At 45.8% G+C, this 21,616-nt stretch overlaps 1 protein-coding gene across 7 annotated transcripts; it reads right to left on the reverse strand.

Annotated features, from left to right (window-relative positions):
• Window positions 1-2,837: 2,837 nt before the first annotated feature.
• On the reverse strand, window positions 2,838-21,603 carry tfeb (transcription factor EB). Of its 7 annotated transcripts, none has more exons than XM_057030218.1 (12): window positions 21,316-21,603; window positions 14,696-14,777; window positions 11,209-11,313; window positions 10,958-11,128; window positions 10,042-10,140; window positions 9,746-9,934; window positions 9,063-9,149; window positions 6,314-6,431; window positions 6,136-6,192; window positions 5,661-5,736; window positions 5,437-5,584; window positions 2,838-5,363 (listed from the first exon to the last, which is right to left on the reverse strand). In XM_057030218.1, exons 3-12 carry the CDS (start codon window positions 11,236-11,238, stop codon window positions 4,809-4,811), a joined length of 1,530 nt encoding a protein of 509 aa, XP_056886198.1. In that variant the 5' UTR covers window positions 11,239-11,313; window positions 14,696-14,777; window positions 21,316-21,603; the 3' UTR covers window positions 2,838-4,808. The 7 variants fall into 7 exon arrangements, with proteins under 7 accessions (XP_056886198.1, XP_056886194.1, XP_056886195.1 ...); XM_057030214.1 differs by lacking the exon at window positions 21,316-21,603 and adding an exon at window positions 18,900-19,169; XM_057030215.1 differs by lacking the exon at window positions 21,316-21,603 and adding an exon at window positions 18,900-19,164 and having other exon boundaries at window positions 6,136-6,186.
• Window positions 21,604-21,616: the final 13 nt, after the last annotated feature.

The raw sequence follows: 21,616 nt of genomic DNA on the forward strand, positions 1-21,616 counted from the left end.
GCGGGGCCCTGTCTTCTTCCTCAGCTCTGATGGCTGCCTGTGGACCACTATCTCCCCCTATCGGCCACCCACGGGAATACACTCCATGGCAGCCTCTGAATGGCTGTGAAAGGGCTTCAATTAAGAGCAAAATTGAATTCTATCAGCTAAAAAGGCAAGCTTAAATTAATTTGAATTCATCTCTCATGATAGTGAAAGAAAGTCTAAATTATAGTTTCCGCTAAATGTACTTTCATACACCTCTTTCAGAGGAAGTAAAAAGTCAAAGGCTCAAATATTTTATGACTTAAGCTAATCGCCGCAGGCCGTGGAGGGAAATCTCCATGCGGAAATCATTTCTCCTTTTCTGCAATCTGTGCAAAAGTTGGAAGGGAGCATAAAGAGCAGGACCGGAGTCCACTCCGCCGCCGCCGCCGCCGCCGCCGCCTCGCCTCCTTCGAGTCGTCCCTTCACCCCCACACACATGAAAAGACTGATACATCCATGCCTCCATTAATGGCAGTGACATTATTCATCTCTCCAGCCAATTTGAGCTCCTTTTCTTTCAGGAATAGAGGCATGAGGGGTTGAAGGGAGTCAGCGAAGAGTATTAAATATGTAGCGGAAGATGGACAATGGTGCAGGAGAATAAAGAGAGGCAGGGGAGAAGAAGGACAGGAGGTGGAATGCAAGTGAAGGCCGCGCCTGCATGAAGGCAGGTATATGAACCATGTGTACGTAAAATAAAGTTCTGGCTCTTAACAACAAGATGGTATCGTCATTAGAGGCGTTTGGCCTTTAAATCAGACCCGACATGAGTACGAATCCCTGCAAACGCTGTCAAAGGTGTCTCCGAGCGCCGCTCCCAGTATTTCTCTACATGGCGGTACGTGAGGTGAGTGACCGGGGCGGACCGGATCATAGAGCGGAGGGTGATTGATGGGATCTTAATGGAGAAGGATGGATCAATAAGTAATATCAGCAGGTTTTAATCTGAGGCAACACATTTAAACCTGGAGCAACTTCACAATGTCACCCATCGTCCATAAAAGTTTTCCGCACACCCCCTTGGACAAAAAAGACGTAAATCTATCAAAAAGTCGTCACTGTTTTATAGCTCCCACCTCCTCGAGCTCTTCTTTCCCTTCTTTCATCCCTCCTCCCTCACTCATCTCCATTTTGATGTCTGTCTATTAGCAGAAGGTGAGGCCTTTCTTGCTCTCACATCCAGGGGCTAAATTAGCTCAATCAGCCCCCTTTCACCTCTCTTCCATGGGCTTCAAGCTGAGTGACACACTGCCCCCCTGGGAGGGAGCCAGGGAAGCGGGGAGGGGTGGAGAGACTGATGAGGGGGGAGAAGAGGGAGGATAAAAAGAACAGTGAGTGGTTGGAGGACAGGTTGTGGTGTTTCTTCAGCCCATCTGTGGCAGAATTGGATTTTGTTGATTACACACTCCTCCATGGTTTGTCTACACCCTCCTCTTCCTCCCTGCTCAACAGGCCCATCAATCAGATCAGGTCAGGATAAACCCACCGCCTTAGAAAACACCCGCCACCATCACAACTAGTGCAAAAAGAAGGTCAATTAGATGAATGTGTAGGTTGAGGGGCTGTCCTGAAACCTTCAGAGGCACAAATGTGAGGGGAAAAAAGAGGCCGTGATGAGTGTTTCTCTGTTCCGGGGCTGAAATCTACATTCCTGCGCCAGCGTCTCTTAAACTGCCCCTTCCTGTTTGATTTGTCACAACCTTTTCCCCCCCTCACTCCCACTAAACAGCCACCCAAGTATCTGGGGAAGTGCAAGGCAGGCACTTCTGCGGCTCTAATAGCACCGGGTGCACGTCTGCTGTGGGGGAGATGGACGAAAAGGTGGCGATCGGAGTGAGCCATAAGATCTCCTCCTTGCAGCTCTACAGGGATTTATTAGACTGGGGAGTACATTAGCATCATAAAGACCCAGGAGAATGGGCCTGCGGATGGGCTGCAGACACCACCGCTACACTTTAACATGCTCTGTGGCATCAGTTAGTGTGTGCGTGCGCATGTGTGCGTCTTCTGGGCGCGGATGAGGAATAAGATTACTGCAATTTAACTTTAGAAAGGCTGTTAAATGGTTTATGGATCATCCTGCTGCAGCCATGGACTAATACATCAGGAGATGATGATGAAATGAGTTGCAGAGGAGATGATGGGAAAAAAGAGGAAAGTAGGTGAAAATTGAAGCCCATCAGCTCCGGATATATTCACTCTGCACCCGGAACACTGCATTTGTCAAACACTTGGTTCTTTTTTTGGTTCGATTTTTAAACACGTGCACAGGGTAGCTGTTTGCTGGGGCTGCGAGGATGTTTCACAAACACAAGAGACCAACGTGACCAAAACAACATATTAAGCATCACTCCCTAGTATCTATAAACGGGAAACTGATTTATTAAATTATTTTAAAGACGCTTCGTCCTTTCTGTCAGCTTTCACCTACAATGTGGATCTCTGGTTCCCCCTATTGGTCACAGGCCACAACAGCACCTTAAATAATTATCTGCACATAAAGAACCAAAACACACTAAAATTCATTATGATTATGGGTTTTATATTCCCATCTGTTCGCTGTAGAGCATTTTCATAAAATTGCCATTTAGATCGGGCTGATTTCTCATGTTCAGTTTATTTCTCACATTGTGAAGGAACATCCCTTATTTTATCGTTTATCTCACATTAATATTAAAGCAACAAAATGTCAAATTTCCCCAGAATTCAGGGCTGTATCTTGTTTGACCTCAGAAATGTCTGGTGGCCTCTAACAATACATGCTGACAAAACAGTCACACATGTACACAAAAGAACACACACGAGGCTGGTTGGATTCTGGTAAAACATTTTATATTCTTAATAAAATCAAAACCACTTTTCCCTGTGTTTTGCTCATCGGAGCGCCCTCTAGTGGAAAGTCAGAGAGGCCCGTGTAGCTCTTTGGAGTGTTGGTTTGGGTGACAGTAAAATTCAAACTGTTCTCGATCGGGGAAAAAGGCACAACCGGCATGTGAAACCATGGAAACCAAATCTGTAAAGGAAGGATGCTAACTGTATCAGTCTGACCGGAACCACGGGTCAGTCAAAAGAAAGAAAATTTGGGATCACCTTTTGTCTACGTCCGGCTCGAAGGCTACAGAGAATTAAAAGAAAAATATAGTTTCAATCATATCAAAATGGCAGTAATAATATACATAATCCTCAAGTCTCTGGAACTTTATGGACAGCTCCCCACTCCAATCAGGCAGCCTTCATAGTGTGCTCAGTGAAAATAGCAAAGGGTCGTTTCGGAATAAAACAGAATTTACAACAAAATGATACAAATAAAATACAGTTAAGTGGCTTAGTGGCATCTAACATTTTTTTCAAATATATCTAATTCCATCATTCTTTAATGTACAAAGTCAACACAATGATACAGTGTCCAGTGCTTTGGGAGAAATAAACAACTCTAATGCAAAAAAAAAAAAAAAAAAAGAAATCATTGTTCTTTTACCTAACCTTTACTGATCATACGCTTTATCAAATCAAAGCCAAGCCACGTTCACTACAGCAGAAACACAACTGAGATCCACCTCAAAATGCCCAACCGTCACCATGACAACTCCCTTTATTTCAGGTGGCAGTTCGGCCGGTTTCTGCCGAGAAGTCGGAGAACAGCGTGGTTAGCGTGCTGATGCGAGGCTGTACGTGCATTACGGAACTCTTCAGCATTCTGGGTGGCTGCCTGGTTCAAGTGTGAGTTTATTTCTGATTACAGCACTTCTGTTGTCCAACGGGAATAAATATCATCAGGAGGAAACCCTGTCAATACAGCTTCTCCCTCACTTCTCAAAGGCAACTGGTCAGAGCCAAATGACCAAGGAGAGAGAATCTATGTGCATAGAAGCAAAAACTATGTCTAAAACACACGTTTGATGGCCAGGAGTGAGCAAATGCATATAAACATTAGCAGCGCTAGTTAGCATTGACTGTTGCTTGGCTGGAGGATACTGCTAGTGTGTTGTGGGACAGTACCTGAGTATTTGGGACTAGACCCTACTTTCGGAGACTGTAAACCTGTTTCCTGGACTCTCTTCACCAGAATCTGTAATGGTGGAAATAAATAAGGTGACAGCAGAGCGTGTTTATGAGAAGACGGCAGTGACATTATTCAGTCTTCAGTGGTTAAATACCCACCCGGTGAGGTGTTTTTTTCTTACATTTGCACCTCCATCCAGCAAGCTAACATCGTCAGCAATCAAACTAGCTAAAGCTAAAGGCCAAAGCAAAGTGTGGAAAAGCAGGTATAGACACATCCCTGTTTGCAAAAATATACAAATGCATGCAGAACCATTTTGGTTTATCATTTACTGATTTTTTTTTTTTTTAAAAAGAAAAAAAAACATCTCTCTAAAATGCAATCAGTTGTACTCAGACAAGTGATTTCAGTTAGCTGCTGCAGTAGTTTTGTCCCTTGTTCTGTCAGGGCTCAGAGCCATCTTTATGGAAACTAGGCTGAACGTTCCATAGGACTCATGACCCGGTAATCTCGGTTCACCCCCCATAAATGTCTGTTGAGCCAAGTTTTACAACGCTCACTTTATCTGGCTGATTTGTGTGCACAAACACCTTTTTGTTATTCTTCAGGGGGAGTTATTGTCTATATGTATATGACTGTTTAAAATGTGAGATCTGGTGTTTGCGGGGCCGATTCCTTTCTGAGGTATGTGCTGATGCGCACCCCCGCTGTCCCGAAGGCTGCCTGTACGTTTGTTTAACTGCTGGATCCCGTCTGCATGTGCCTGTGAGCCGTCTTCCTACAGTATGTCTCCGTCCTCTATGCTGAAGCTGGATCTGCGGCTGGAGTCGACGGAGGCTTCGGGGGACATCGCAGAGAGCAGCGGATCTCCCCCTATGGGGGACAGGGCCTCCATCATCAGGAAGCCCAGCTCGCCTCTCCTCGCTTGGACATCTAGTCCACCCAGGTCTCCTAGCCCGGTCATGCCATCGGAGAAGGCGGGTATTCCGTCAGAAAAGTCCAGCGCTGGGGCAAAGTCAAAGGGCTGGGAGCTGCCCACTGATGGGTACTGGATGGGTGCATGAGGCTGCATGTGTGGGGGGAGCAGAGGCAGCTGCCTGGGCTGAGGCTGGGGGTGGCCCTCGTGGTGGAGGTGGTGCTGGAGGAAATGGTGCTGCTGGACCTGGGGGTGAGGCTGGTTCTGGGGTAAGTGCTGGGCCTGGTGGACCTGGGCCTGATGGTGAGCGAGATTCTCCTCCTCTTGCTTTATATAAGCAGGCATCAAGTCAGCCGCGCTGAGGCCAGTGGGGGAGTTGCCAGGCAGGCCGTGCAGCCGAGCCTGCATCTCCAACTCCTGGGAAGAGGAGGAAACACCGGTCAGCACGTTGGTACAGGTTTCATTCTCCTCCAGGTGCGTCAGTGGTTACCTGAATACGTAGCATGAGCTGCTTGTTGGCCATCTCCATCTTTTTGAAGTTGTTCTCCACTTCTCTGGACCTCTGAATATCCTTCTGCATTTGTTTGATGTACTCCACAGACGCGCGCAGGATGGTGCCTTTGTTCCAGCGCACATCACTGAGGACACGGGGCAGGTTCCAGATCTGAACAGCTCTTTTTGATTCCAATCAGAATTAGAGCAATATATACTCACAGGTCATTGGTTTTGGGAATCATGGTGCCCAGTTCCTTTATACGATCGTTGATGTTAAACCTCCTCCTCCTTTCAACTATAAGACAAAGAAAACAATGAGGTTAAAGAAAGACTAAAGCTCAACCCCAGTGGGTTTAGGATTACACAAAAAAAGCATCAGACATGAGGCGCAGAGCCCCTTCAGAGCAGCAGGAGACAGCGTCCAAACAGAATACAATACCGGGTTGTAAAAGCGTCTAATTTTATAGGTTTTTCAGTTTTTTATGCACACACACAATGTCACAGCCAATTAAACGTATGTGCCAGAGCAGCAGAAATGACCAAGTTAACCATCCACCAACCATCTGCACTGTGTCAGCTAAATCAGCACAAGGCTGCAAAGATTACGGTCCACTGTCCACTGTCCACTGTCTGAAAGTGCCTGTGCAGCATTGAGACGAAGCAGCAGCAGAGACGCACAAACGTAAAAACCTACTCAGGTTGTGGTTGTCTTTCTTCTGTCTCTCCTTGGCCAGAGCTCGGGCTTCTGCATCTTTGTAAAAACAAACGGCGATTAACTAAAGGCTGAACTGTCGCGATTTACAGGACAAGACGCCGTCGGGACGCTTCCACGGTGGCACCCAAACTGGTGGCGACGGGCACAAGTTCCGCACCTGAGATTTCCCGTTTGATGGTCAGGTTGGCAGGACAGGAGTTACTGGTCATGGCGATGGCTGGACCCTTCATCCCAGGGCCCGTGTACACATCCAAGTGACTGCTGGACAGGGGAAGCTGAGGGAAAAACACATTCTTCGATTAAATGTATCAGATATAATGACCTTAATGTGTCAGTTCAGGCTAAACCCAGGTCGACTTCAACCCAGATTAATTCAATCGACACTCTCCTTAACATCCTCACGGACCTTCGTGAATCCAGTGTTCACATTTACAGCCCCGTAAAGAGCCGATAGCAGCAGACAATGCAATAACATCACACCCGAGAGCGGCCTGCCAAACACACAGCAATGATTAACTGCCATCGCATCTATCTTATCTCTCTTTATGGCTCCTCTCCTCCATTCTCCAGCTCCTGAACTCACACTTTGTGAAATACTCTCCTAAATCTTGCACTTTAGACGTTGCACAACAGCCGTGATTTAGGTCCGCACGGACCCCTAAAGACATGATTTGCTTTTAATTGTACTGTAGTTTAAGTGCAATGGACTCATTACCGAGCGTGTCACACTTCCTGCAGTGAGGTCGAATGTGGCACTGTTAATGAGCCCTGAAAGATAAAGGAAGAGATACCTTATCTGCAGGCTACTGCATAAGCTGTGCAATCACACATTCACGCATATATAAACAGCGAAAAAACTGACCTCTGTGACCTCGTTCATTTTTTTTATTTTTTTTAAAGGTGCAAATCTAAAATCTTCCAATTTTTCAGCAACAAATCTGTGGCTGCACTTGTTGAATGCTGTCGGAACCATTTGATGAAAGGCATAAAAAAAGGCCCAAAATCTCAGATTTGCACTCAATCTCCGTCACTACGAGGGACCGAATTCCAATTAAAGGCAGATTATAACGGCCCGCCAAGCTTTGGGGGTGCTGTGTTTCCACCAGTGACACAGAATTTCAACGTTCCAATCACATCCGAGTCCAGCAAGAATATACCGAACACAACTGAAGGGAGATTTAGAGTGGCTCAGCGTGTGCGTGCACGCGCACACACACACACTCTCTGCAGAGCCGACCTGTTCATTTGTGCCTGGTATTCAATGGTTCTCCACCTAACTTTGAGATTCCATGAATTCCGTGGAATTTGCTACTTTAATCCACATCAGCATTATCAGGTGAGTTTAACTCCCTAATCCGCCGACTGGGAGAACCAGCCTTTACAATCCCTTTCAGTATTTTATTTTTGCCATAAACGCTCCTCAACGCGCAGCACAATCACGATATTGATCAGCACTTTGAATTTCTCCCAGTGTTCCAAACAGCGGCTAGTCTCAGGTTTGATCATCTAGCTGATCTAATCAATTACCGGGATGAAGTACACACAGTGATACACACAAAGACACACATTCGTGCAGACACACACACGCACACACACAATGATTAAACTAATCAACCACAGACGACATACAATCGCATGTGAACTGGTCGGTCAGGCACAGGAGGAGTGGAGCGAAACCTGCTCATACTCTTGATCATTATCTGTAGCATCCAGTTTAAGATCACTCACCACGCTTGGTCCTCCAAAAACCTTTTAAACGTGCTCAGATAATAAACTGCAAGAACAACAACACCTTCAGCATCTTACCAACTGAATCTGGTCTCCTTCAACAACTTCCACAATTGCAAAAGTTTTGCTCATCTCCTTCATATCTAAAGTCTGGCTGGGCAGTGCTGCTGCTTCTTCTTCTTCTTCTTCTCCTCTGTCAGCAGCACATGCGGTCTGCACACCCCGTCCACAGACTGACCTCAGGAGCACCAGCTCTGTCTTTCTTCTACCTCCGCTCCTCACCAAACAAGAGTGAACTTTCCCCTAACTGGACTTTCAGCCTGTTTTCCCCTTACACAAATTACACTCATCCCCCTCTCCCTCCTCCCCTCTTTTCCACCCCTCTCTCTTTCTCTCTCTCTCTCTCCAAAAGCCTTGTAAACAAGTTGAACTCTAACTAGCAGTAGTTTAATAGTTAATTTCTGAGTTCTTCTGAATGATGAGTCTGTTTTAACTGACAGTTTCAAAATGCCCAGCCTTTTCTTGTGTGTGTGTGTGTTTTGTGTCTACATGGATAAAAAGCCAAACCGAGCTGCACCAATCCCATTTTTCTAATGTGTTTGTATTTTAATGGGATGAGCAAATGCACATAAATGTTATGTCCATAAAGAAAAAGCTGCTGACTCAGCAGCTCAGACACTGACAAGATGTCAGCTGTTATAACTAATGGTGGATAATGTGTTGGTAAGATTGTTACTTACTATGTAAAAATACTAGTTGCTGCAGGTTAATCATCTATGCTGGCAACTATACCAACTGTAGGAGCTACTGAGGCTCCTTCTGATGGAAGTGTGCTTAGATCCCTGCCAGGCAGAGTAGATGTGAGTAGACGCTGCTGCCGGAGCATCACTGGGGAAGGACGGCAACAAGCAACTTCAGCAGCAACCGAACCGAAGAGAGGTGAAAATATCACATTCTGCCCAGCGAACGTTTCGCTTTGATGAGATCTTATTCGAGGGAAGATTTAGTTCAACAGTTTAAAAATGGAATTTGCTCATCTTGATTGAGTAAAAGAGTGAAACCTGGAGGCGCACGGTTGCGTCAGTCAGGTTTTAGTTGAAACTTCTGCTAAATGGGGGAAATTCAGACGAAGGATCTGTCCGGGAAAACAAGCTCACGGGTGCATTAGATTCACTTACTGTATTTGGCATCTGAACGGCATCAATGAATCCCTGAATGTCATAATTGGACTGCATGCTGATGATGTCATCAATGACCTCATCCATCTAAAACAAGAGAAGACAGGCACGTTTGAACGCACTGGACGTTTGACTTTAACATGCAACCCTCAATTATTTTGGCTGCAGTCGCACGTTTTTCCATGTAATTAAAGCACCTGAAAGGTGACGGTAGAGCGAGCCTCCCGACGAGCCTGCAAGTGCAGCTCTGAGAAAAATGAAAGGGCTTCTGTATCAGAGAGGGGGCGAGTTGTCGAATGGAGAGCCTGGTCAAAGTCTGCATGGTTCAAAGGGCACTACGCACTTTTCTTGCCACCGTTATTACTTTTGCAAGGTCGTAATGGATCATTTAAAATCCAATGAAAAACACTCAGTAACTGAATTTAACCACCCACTTACTGTGCACACAACACATGTACTTTTACAGCACTGATGAGTTTACAAATGCTTCCGAAGGGCAATTAAAACATTATGAGTCTTTCATAAAATGCAGTTATATTGTCATTTTGGGGGCAATATTAAGCCATAATTGTATGTAGGAATGTAATTAAGTCAGTGTTTTGTGGTTATTTGGTAAATTTTGTTTCTTTACATTGTAATTTGTTGGTCTATGTCCTTGCCTAAAAGTACCCTCACACACAGACCTCATTTTCATGGCTGGAGTTGATGTTGAGCATGGCCATTGGGCTGTTGGGGGCGCTGTTACCAGACATGAGCTGCTCAGTGCGCACGTGTGGGGAGTGTAGAGGCTGGGGGGCAGACGCCGAGCCCCCTGTAGTACCCATGTTGGCGGGAGGAGAGGGTGGCGCCAGCCCTGCAACTGCGTGGACGGCCTACGGAGACAAAGACAAGAGCCACAGAGAGAGGAGAGATAAACAGAAAGATGAGAAATGTATTGATTTAGGATCTGATAGATGGCTGCAGAGCACTAGAATGGTACCTGTTTGGTAGCGTGGGTGGTCGACAGGTATTCTTTCACCTGCTGCTTCATAGACTGGCGGATGTGGTAGTCTGTAGGATTCTCCAGGTGCGTCTGTACCTGTGTTAGGGACAGATTTACAATCCCAGTGCAAGAGACCCTTGAATGTCAAACTTTTCCCAAGAACACCTTATATATGTGCTTTAATTTACAATTTCTGGCATAAACAGGGTTAAAATTCTCCCAACTTTATTGTAATTCCTGCAAGAGAAAAGCCCACTAAATGCTGAGCGTTGCTTCCAGTGAAACACCCCAGTCCTGTTTGTCTTAGACTGCAGGATAACATCAGAACAAAGATAAACCTTTTCATGGGGATGCGTCATCAATGGTTGTCTAATGGAGCAAATATTCAGCCAGAACCATGGGCTCCCCTCCTGTGAGGACTAATGAGGCTGAAATATCACAGTGCAGGCAGACACCGGTGAACCCTGAACACCTCAGCTGAAAAAGCCACTGACAGCTCTGAAATGCCAGCGGTCATGAGCACCGAGCAAGAGGTTCGGACACGTGGTAAACAGTCTACGCGGGTTGTTGAGATTTACCATTCGACAGGAGGATATGAGCAAGCTAGAGGAGTGTTGCACAAACCCTGTCACACAAACACACCGGTTTAAAGATAAGGACAGGAATCTTAGGAATCAGGCAAAATGTCACTTATCAGCTCCTGTCTGACACACTACATTTGCATCATCCTGGGCTGTGCTATCACAGCAGCTCCGTCTCTCAACCTTCAGGCTGCTCAACCACATTTTTCTCCCCGGGGCTTTTCAAAGAACCGGAACCTTGAATTTCCTCCATTTGACAGCGCTGACGTGACGCATTTTATTTGTTAAAAAGAGGTTTTTCATTTATTTCTCAGCGTTAAGTTGTCACTGACCTTTAGAACCTCGATGGGAACCTGCATATTTTGGTAATGCTGTGGTGCGGTGATGGCAGGGGTGGGGGCGGGGGGCCCAGCCATGCGCTGGTGCATGTACTGCAGCGCCGCATTTTGCTGCTGCTGCTGCCGCTCACGCTGCTCCTCTTGCTGCAGCTTGTCACGCATCAGCTGGGGAAAACACAGTGGCGAGAGGTTTAACGCTTCATCCGCTCTCTTCCAGTGGGAAGGTGGCCAGTGCTGCGCTATACCTGCATACGCAGACCAATGCGTGAGGCCATGGCTGGGGGGCGAGGGGGCAGAGGAGGGCGAGCCGATGTCAATGCACCACAGTCCAGCCCGAGAGGTAGATGAAGCTGTGGGGGAAAAGAAGAAGAAATGAGAAAGAAATGAATCAATCAATCGGATTTACTGTCTTTGTATAGTTAAGAGAAATGAAATGTGGGATCTCCAGAACAATTCTCTTCCATTTCCATTCCATGTGAGTCACATGAGGGAAAAGGAAAGAGCAACACACGTTACCAGGAAGCCTGGGTAGAATCCAAAGGGAACCGCTGCACACATGCAAGAGCTGGTAGTTTCACTGACCTTTCTGAGGTCAGGTCATGTGTGGTCAACGTTTGCTCTGACCGGGAAGAGCACATGCACAGGGTTACTAAAACCACATGACCAGGCCGTCGTGCTCCGTGTAAGTCCTCTACAATATATGTTATCTTTCACTTTCTTCATGTTTTCATAGCTCATGAAGTTAACAAGTATCGCAGGTCTCCTACCAAAGAAAGACGCAGGACCCGAATAAAACCCTTCTTTTTTAATGCTGACCTTTGCGAGGGTGGTTAAAGCAACCAGTAACTTCACAGCCTTCTCTCAAATTCTATGACATCCAGTAATGTGATGGACAATACTGTAAAAAAGCCGAGTTAGGCTGAGACTTCTCCAAGACAGCTTGTATGTATTGTTGTGAGCTGTTGCCACAGAAACGGTGACTTGTACTTCCCCCTATTTGTGTATAGCAAGGAGGTCTTGTGGGAGTCATATGGTTCTGTTGTTTTTGGGTGATCATGTGAGCACGAGAAGTATGGGGAACACCCAAAAACCCAGCAGTTTGTGGGGAGTCCCAGGCTGACAGTTCCCCTTCTGCAATGACTTGCGTTCATCCCCTGATGTTAAGCCTGAGCACGGCCGGGTCCGCTAAGGTGTAGCGAAATCCTACAAAGACCCGACTTTAACGTGCTGGAGGAGCGAAGCCGTGGCGGGTCGTCAACAGGCAGTTTCCCTGGTTCCTGATCAGAGACACTGTGCGTGGTTATAAAGTGGGAACGAAACGGAGAGAAAAGAGAGAAAGAAAGAGAGAAAAGCTCATTGTACGTGAGGTACAATAAGAAAGGCAGCTCCAATTGAGGATTGAAACCGCCTGTTGTACGAAGTGTACATTTCAGCAACCGAGGGAGCACACACTGCTTGCTTTGTGCCCAAAGGATGGCCCACACGAAAAATACACACCAATGCGGCGACAAGCCGAAGCGCACACATTTCAACACAAAAATGCAGCATTGCTTCATTGTGGACAAACTGTGGACGCCAAAACAGCGGCTCCAACTGCCACAACTACCTACAGCTCTCTCACCTTCACAAAAACCACAAAAAACACCTCACATAGCTCCAAAATGGATGATGCTGGGGGCAAACTGTAAACGCAGACTTGTCTGGTGGAAAACGACTGCTGTGCAGTTCCAGCTGCTCCATCACTCACTGACAAACTCTGAATGCTGAAAAAGATAAAGGTGAAAAGCTGCACAGTGTATTTAGTCACCTGGGGGGGGATGCTCTATGCACAGAGGGGGTCTGAAGAAAACCTTATGCCGACAGAGTATAATGCTGGCTGAATAAAATCCCTCAATAAAGATATTTCTCCGAAACATGAAGAAAAAAAATGGTGATTCTCTTTGCAGATTCATCATTTTGGAGGATTATTGTTGCGTAAGAGGGAAAATAACAACCAGTGTTTTGATGCCATTTCCTACAAACGCTTGGCAGATGTGTTAAAACTTGGTAGTCATCACTTTACTTTCATCAGAATCTTCTCTGTCCTCCTCGATAGACAGAACAGATGTCAACACAAACTGGTGAAAACACCAGTGACACCAGTACGGCTACAGTTAACCCAACAGATAAACAACCAAGATTCCAATTGCTTTTAAAAATCCATTTCGCTTTTGAAATCTGTATCCCAGCACATGTAAAGACCTCCTTTAGTGCGCACGCGATCTGTCCCACACCACGTGCACGCATACTGAATCACTTCCTGCTCATATAGTGACACACCGCTGCCAGGCAGCATGATCCCCCATACGGACCTTCCCAATGCCTGGCATCCACTGAGCCACGCAGCCATCTGTGACGTGGCGCACGCACACAGCCACCATTGTGTGCGTCTGACGCTGTGATGTCACCGCTCCTTCGCTTCAAACACTGACAGCCAGTGGGAGGACGCAGGGGTTGGGGGTCAGCTCTCGATTTTACCACCGATTAGTCCCACACACACACGCCAACTTCACTCATATTACATGCACAACTAAAATAGGTAAAATAATTCATATTTACACTGTGCATGTGATGTTTGCAGGTATACGGTACATTAACTCATATATGAAGGCAGTGTGGGGACATGCTGTGTGTCCTCAGAGACATTTGTGGAGCGACCAGAAAGACAATTTACCGACAATTTTAACAACAGGTCCAGGTGGTAAAATAAAGAAATGAAAGGGATCCATCAATGTCATTAAATCGTGTTTTACGTCTGATAAAAAGGCACGAGAAGAGCACATAAACATACGCAGCCTTTCTGCAGTGTGTAATCTGTCCGCCTGCTCTGATGTCTAAAATAAAACCCCTTTGCTTTCTGTTCTCCTTTTCAGAAACACCCGCTTCCTCCCAGTGATTAAGTGTTTCTTAGTTTTATGTGCGTGCCACTGGAGGCACGTGGAAATATGAGGGACCCACATACACGAAAGTCTGCGTATCTTGCAGCTTTACGGCGTCAGCTGGCTGCCCAGGATATTTGACAACAGGCAAACAGATTATACCTGTTTGGTGTTGATTTACGCTGTCATCTTCAAAATGTCATGCATTAATTTAATAGACATGCTCGCAGGCAGATACGATCTTTAACCTTTTGTACGTTGCTGTGGCAAATTCTCCAGATTACGCAGCCCAAAATAGAGATGGAGAGTTTCTCTATCAGGTTTATAATATAGTGAACTCTGTTAATATAATGAATTCTGTGAGCATCTGATATTGTGTTAGCTTTGAAGCAGTATTCCTAAAACTCATCGAGTGCAGACACTCGCCCAATACTGGTGGCAGCGTTATGTGACAGGGCTGGTATGGCAAGTATGGGGTCCTTACCCTTTTCCTCTTTGGTCCCTCTCACACACACACAAACAGCCGTATCCCTTGGTGACAAAACAGACCAGGAAAGGCGGACAGACAGCCTGACGGCTCACGTTCCAACACTCTGGCCTGCTTTTGCAATTTTAGATATTAAAAACTATAATAACACTCGCACTTGCATTAATTACTGAAGGTGTCAGGGCTTATGACACTGAATACAGGGTCGAGTAGCACCTCAGTCACTATTTATATCAACGCCGGCTGCTGTGTTTGGTAGATTCCACAGAAGACACACACACACACACACACACACACACACACACAAACACAAACATTGGCTGTTACCTGTTTGAGAGGGAAAAGGAGTTTGCGGTGGGTTTTGCTCTGTTTTTGACGGTGACTACATGTCTGGGTGATGGAGGATGCGCTGCAGATGGTAGACCAATGGGCACAGACGGAGGGGTGGAAAGGAACCAAGGAGAGAAAGACAGCAAAGAAAAGATGAGGTTACAACATGCACATAAATGACAGGTGGAGCGATTCGACGCCAGATTAAAACATGGGAATATGACATGGCAGGTAAAGCGGAGGCGGCGGGGCAGCTGAGAGGGGAAGCAGCAGGTGTGCAAAACACACTTTCCAGAGTGGAAAGAGGAGAGGACCGGGAAGTTACGAGGGACAGTTGCTTTTCCTGGAGAAAAGCCTGGCAGTTCCTGCTGTTTAAAGCAGTTTTTTGTTGTTTAAGCAGTATTTTGAAGAGAAAACTCCCGAATGATGACAATTATGCAACGTGCACTCGAGTGAAACATTTAAAAACATTTTGGCATGGCTGACAGCGCTTAAACATAATTACCATGGACAGACTCAAATTAAACCAGAATCATTTGCATTGATTCCAGTAATGCTTCTCAAAGTAAATAATACAACAAGAATTACTTTCAATGGGCAAAATGACAACCAAAGTGAGTGAATCACGACAGCTCATCAACATTGTGTGTAAATCACAACCGCTGTCACCAAACAGTCCATAAATAGCCTGATCAAGACCTTTCTCTCGAGGGAATCTGTCTGATCAGTCCTGCAGCTGCCTGTCTGTCCCACAGACAGATGAAACAGGAATAAGCTGCTATCAGAACAAACAGACTCCGTAATATCTAATCAACCACAGTGAGGCAAAGCAAGGACCAAAGAGCAACGTCATCGGTGTATTACTTCTTCTTTACTTCAATCAGTTTTTGCAACATAAACTCACAACTTCCTCTGTAGAAAAAACAAAACAAGGAGTTGTTTCTCATGTCGAAGCCTTTAAACAGTCTCATAACCTCGATTAATTAACTAACTGACAATGCAAACAAAGTAGACCCTCATGCTCAAACATCATACTGTCCCTTATAATAGTTTAATTTACTCACACTTTAACAAAATACTGTATTGTTTTTATTTCTTGAACCTGCACAGAAGTCAGGAAAAGACTTTAAACCGCACTGTACAATCACTAACATGAAGGCGCTCTGGTATTTTGGTCACGCATCCTAAAACAACATCACACCATTGCTACACAAGCCTGTAATTAATGCAGTCATTTCTGTTTCTGAAAGGTCGCAACACAAACGGCACACATTTTGATTCCCATCCACGCTTCTTCTGCCACTGTAAATCTTCAGGAAACTCCTCCAGAAAGTGCTCTGCCACCTTTAACTACGTAGAGCTGGGTGCTGTGTTCGGACATGACCTGAATATGCAGTCTTACCAGCAGTTATTCCACAGACATTTTGCTCCCACAGCCAACAACGCTGCTCCTCCACGCTCCAGTAAGCTCCTGGCAGAGACTGGCTGGCTGGGCCTGATCAACTAGTGTGTTGATTTATCACTTCACTGGCCGGGATGCCACTCCTCCTTCAACCATAAGAGTGGGCTGAGTGACAGTCACTGTTAGTCGCCTTCCTCCCACTCTCCGAGTGGCGACTCAGCTTCCTATGTCTTGTACTCCTCCTCCACCCACTCTCCCTCTCTTCCCTATTTATTTTCTTGAAAGCGGTAGTCGCGAGTAATAACACCAGCTTTATGTCCAATGATCTCGTCTGTGTCACCGTCGTTTCCCCTCTATTACTCGGTCTGGGACTCCTCCTCTGGTCCGACACCCTCCTTAAATCAGGGTGCAGCACATACGTGCAGCGTTTCACACAGATGACTAAGACACGGAAAATCGGGTTCCTTATTTGGGAGTTTCTAAGATGTAGCTCAATGATTCAGCATATTCATTTGTCTCATTTTCACCCTGCCATGCAACAAAGATGATTAAATGCCCACAATAATAGTAAAAATAATAGTAAAAATAACAACAACAATAACATCCTGGAGAATTCGATCACAATTTCTGATGATTTACGTGTAATTTTTTAAGTATTCTTAATACTTTTTGTGCATTTCAGATTTCCTTGTTTAATCTGAACAGCAGCAAATGGTTAAAATCAACTTAGAAATCACAAAGTTTGCACATACAACAAGGAGCAAGGAGCAACTCACAGAGCCTCCTAGCGGTGGGATGGTGCACAACACAACTATTTACATTTGGGAACATGCAGGTAAAAAAAAAAATACAGGTCCTAAATTATGTTAGATTTGACAACTAAAAAAATTTAATCCAACAGATTTTTTTGTGTGATTTTACCGCTCTTGAAGCAGAGACTCCTGCTAAGCTTATTTGTCCAACACAGCGTGAACAGATTTCTACGCCAGTGTCACATCCACATCTCCAACCTGTGCCCTTGATGAGACAGGTGGTCTCAAAGTGAGTCACAATTTCAATATTTGCATCTCTCATAACGGAGAAGCACTAAAGACCGACATGGTTCAGCAGAGCAGGACCAACCGCCATCCCTCGTTTGTATAGAAAGCTGTGACCAGAGTACAATCTCAAGTTCTCATAGTGCCTGCAGTGTATTTACTGGGGCTATTTTTGTCCAGGGTCAGGATCACTAGAGGCCCTCAGCGTATTGGCTGAGAAAGCCGCGTTCCTGTAAACTCTGGCCAATCGCGAAGCATATTTGTAGGAGGAGACACCACCTACCAGGAAAGCCTTGTATTTGTGACAATGGGCTACAGAGGAGGCGGTGGACACCAATGCATATGCATGCATGCGCATAAACACACCACCCAGAGGCCCCCAAGGCGAGACTCCTGAGTTTACGGCCTTGGTCACCATGGATACAAAGATGGTGCCAATAACCTGCAGCACAAGGTCACTACAGTAGTTCTTCCAAGGGCTTAAATGGACCCAACTATGCAAACCTGAGCCTATCTCTCTAATAAGCAGGACAAACAGATCTATCAGTGCACGAGCACACACACGCAGGTGGTGGTCGCAGCCTCCTGTTCTGGTTCACTGGTTTAATTTCTGGAACTGAGAAGGTCGGCGACTTTACATCAAGCGTGAACTAGAAGCAATCTCAATGAAACATAAATGCAGAATATGGAAGGGATCTGTTGTTCAAAGTGCAAAACAGAGATTATTCCGCCGGTCGTGCTGAATTCGAACGTGGGTGAGAGTTTTACTGCACAGCTTTTCGCACAACGACCCAATAAATGATTGACATTTTCAGCCCGACAGGCAGGCTTGTTTTGCTTGAATAGGCAGGGTTGTTTCTAAAATAAAATCTGCCCTTTTTCAGTAGAAAAAGGAACAAACAACAAAAAAAAAGGTGTTAACTTAAATACACAACTGATTAACCTTTAGGCTGCAGCGTATCAAACATGCCTTGAACATAAATGTCTTAAAATACATTTGCAAGATGGGGGGAATCCTGCCCATCGATCTCATTACAATGCAGTTGGGTGACTCTGGAGTAACAAATACAATCCAAGAATGGCTCAAGGGACAGGATTTGACCCTCCAAACCTCCACGATCCCTATCTAGACAGGCATCCGCGACATGCCAAGGGAGCGTACACAGAACAGATGCAGCTGTCTGTGAGCAGGTACCATGGGACACTCTCATGGGAGTTCTGTGGTCCATGTTCTGACAGGTCTGGGATGTTTTACGAGAGAGAAACACACTTTCTTCTCGTCATTAGTTGTATTTTTGTTTACCCGTGCAGGCAACTTAAAGGTTTCGACCACAGAGGATTCTCCACAGGTAAGAAACGGTTCATATCTGTCTTTCCAGGAACATTTTTTAAAAGTTCTCTGGACTTTCTTAGTGCCAAACAAAAAAATAGAGACGTGTGACATTTAAAGGTACACTCAGCTGTGGCTTTTAATGGCGCGAAGGAGTGCAACAACTGATGCGCCGGCCAAACGTTGCTTTCAAAGACACTAAAAACATTAAAGAAAAAACATTAACTTTAGCTAATAAAGAGCTTTGGCTGTAGATGGCTAACAACGGAGCCGCCGCAGCATCACACTCCGTCTGCACGCCATGCTTACGGCCGAAGATCATTACTACTGTCTGTTAGACAAAAGAGGACATGAAACAGCGGAATGGAGAAATGATGAGGAAGTGGAGTCACACATTCAGCACATGCTCTAAAGCGTCCCGCCCGCACTCACCTCTGACAGATCATGGGTCGTGTTGTCACCGTGTACATCCCTAGATGTCATTCCTGTGGTTTTAAAAACCCCAGCAAACACATATAAGATCGACTCCTTTTGTGTCTCGTTCTATTGTTCGGGGAAATTCGGTCAGCTGAGAAAGACACGGCCTCTTGAGAGGAAATCCGTCCTTCTCGCGGAGGCACTGTCCATATGGCAAAGGGATGAAGATGTGTTTACACACAGCCGATGCTCTTTCACACTAGAGTACATCCATCCAGCCGCGTCAGTCTGATTGTGTGTCCACCGCTGCCTCTGTTTACCAGAAGAAAATTAACCTCATAGCCAACACTTACAAGCGGACACGAGTCCAATGAGGCTGAAATATGACACACACTTTTCCACACACACGGCAGCCGGCTGAATGTGGTAGGTGGATTAATATGTGTACTTTTGTGACAGGGTAGCATTTATGTGGAAAGAAGGGGGGGAAAAAACAGCATTTTGAGAATGAAGATCTTCCTTCTCTTGTTGAGAGTCCGACCAGGCGGCACTGCTGCCCCACATATGGGCTGCTTCTGACCTCTGACCTCTAGCAGCGACCTCACAGCTCAGTGTGTCAGCTAACCTCCAACCCTTCATATAGCATGTACTCCATAACCTCGCTGTCCACCCTGTGCGCATACACACATATGCACATTAGTACTTCTATCTTTGTGAGGACCTTGACATGCATTTCCCAAGCCCGTTACGTGACCTTAGCCGCCGCAGCTAAATGTCTGAGCCCGACCCGAACATTAACCTAAAACCAATTCTAGCTTTAACCTTCAAACTTACTCTTGACCTTTAAACAAGCCTTGTGCAAACCAGCTAAACTATCCCCACATCCCAAAACTGTCCTCACTGTGATAGTAAAACACAGATTCTGGTTTCAGACACAAACAAATGGGGTGAAGTGAAATGTTGCGTTGAAACGCTCATCAGCACCACAACAACAGTGTTCGCTGTGCGTTTTGTGTCTTCACACACGTGAACGCAGGTTGATCTTCTTTAGAGCCTGTGTTTCTCCATCCCAGCTGACAAAGTGCTTTTACAGGGAGCCAATGAGGACATCAAATCAAACATACGGTAAAAAAAAAGCTGATTAGTTGTTATTGTTTTCCTTCTATTGGGGGCTGCGTGCAGCTCCGTCCACTCTCTATGTCATAATCACACTGGAAAAACTGAGTGCCCCAATTTCTATTCCTGGCAACACATTTTATGAGCTGTCATCGGTTTTTCTTATGACACAACAAATTCAGCAGATGATGATTAATGCTGGGGTCTAAAAGGAGGGTTCCGAGTTCTGCATCGGGAATGGAAGCAGACCCGCCGAGACTTGGAGTTTCTCCGTGCTTCTGCTCCAAAGTTTGTCACCTTCTCTGGTGAATTAACCGCCAGAACTCTGAGGCCTGTTGGGGAGGTAAGTGAACAGGATGTAATGGCAAACACTCCCTGATGTGATCTCTCGCGACACACACACACTGCTAGGACCAACGTCAGCAAAGAGATTCCTGACTAGTTATGACGGGGATAAAGTAGATCCGATCTGGAACAACAGCACGGCGCCACTTACACCCAAATTAAGTTAGGAATCTTCGACTCTGGAGAAACACCCAGGCGTGGCTAAATAGTAAAATACGGCTAGTGGCAAGAAAACAACGTCGCCCATCAAATATGTAATTATTCTAATAATAAACGCACATCAGGTAAGCAAAGCTGGAACTTCAGCGGGGACAAAAGCAGTTCCTGTTGCAATACTTGTGTGTTTGCACCATGCAGGTCTTCAAGCAAAGCACTCGAATAAGCAACAGCTTATACATAGAATCATACCCCGAGGCTGAGGTGGTGTTACTGATATGGGCCGGGCTGCTGCTTATAAAGGGCATGAGGGGTAACTCTTACACACACTGATTAGTGTCCTCGTTTAACAGCTTTATGACTTCATGCAACTATATATTAGCTCCTCACAACTCTGAAATGAAACCAGCCTAATTATCATACTACGGTAAAATCTGTACTCATGACACAAGTTGGGTTTTTTTGTCCGCCCCGGTTTTCATTCGTTTGTGGTGCTCCACTGGTCTAATGTCATTCTCAACTAATTTAAAAGGTTGTTCCTAAACGTTTTAGTTTGTGCGTAAAACGTTTAGAGATAAACGCGTGTGCCGTATTCTCCACGCAGATGACACATACTCGACTAAATGCGCCAACACAGGGCAGTGATTTAACAGTTGCGTTCCCAAATTATCCAATCAAAGAGGATAACTTGAACAAAGACAAAGTAAGACTTTTTCTGCGCAGAGTACGCAGATAAAATAAACTGCCGGTAGTTCTGGGTGGGGGGGCAGTGGCTGCTGCAGAAGCTCAGTGGCGGTGGTGAAATATCACTTACCCTGTCTGAAGGTCAGTCCGAACGGGGTGGTCAAGTTCGGGCGAAAGTGCGCGCCCGCTTGGCGTGAGCGCTCAGCCCACCCGCAGCCACACGCAAGGGGAAAAAAAGGCGTTTAAAAGTTTGTCTTTAAAAACTAAAAAGGCTGTTCGGCTAATGGATCTTTCCACATGCAGCTGTCTCACTCTGGGGGTGAGTTTGTTTTCGTTTTGACCGTCGAGATGTTGACAACACTCGAAAGCGTCTGCAGTCACCTGTGCCACCACCAATCGCACGGCGGCGAAGGGGGTTGTGGGAAATGGAG

The sequence above is a fragment of the Takifugu flavidus genome, chromosome 4, assembly GCF_003711565.1.
Source record: "Takifugu flavidus isolate HTHZ2018 chromosome 4, ASM371156v2, whole genome shotgun sequence".
Taxonomy (NCBI): Eukaryota; Metazoa; Chordata; class Actinopteri; order Tetraodontiformes; family Tetraodontidae; genus Takifugu; species Takifugu flavidus.

Bases quoted from the DNA above. Each gene is read 5' to 3' on its own strand.
- tfeb (XM_057030214.1), bottom strand. From the start codon at position 18,937: ATGTACACGGTGACAACACGACCCATGATCTGTCAGAG. The intron at 11,129-11,208 runs GTATAGCGCAGC...TGTTTTCCCCAG, and splicing joins GCATTGGTCTGCGTATGCAG to CTGATGCGTGACAAGCTGCA. The intron at 5,585-5,660 runs GTGAGTATATAT...CCGTGTCCTCAG, and splicing joins ATTCCCAAAACCAATGACCT to TGATGTGCGCTGGAACAAAG.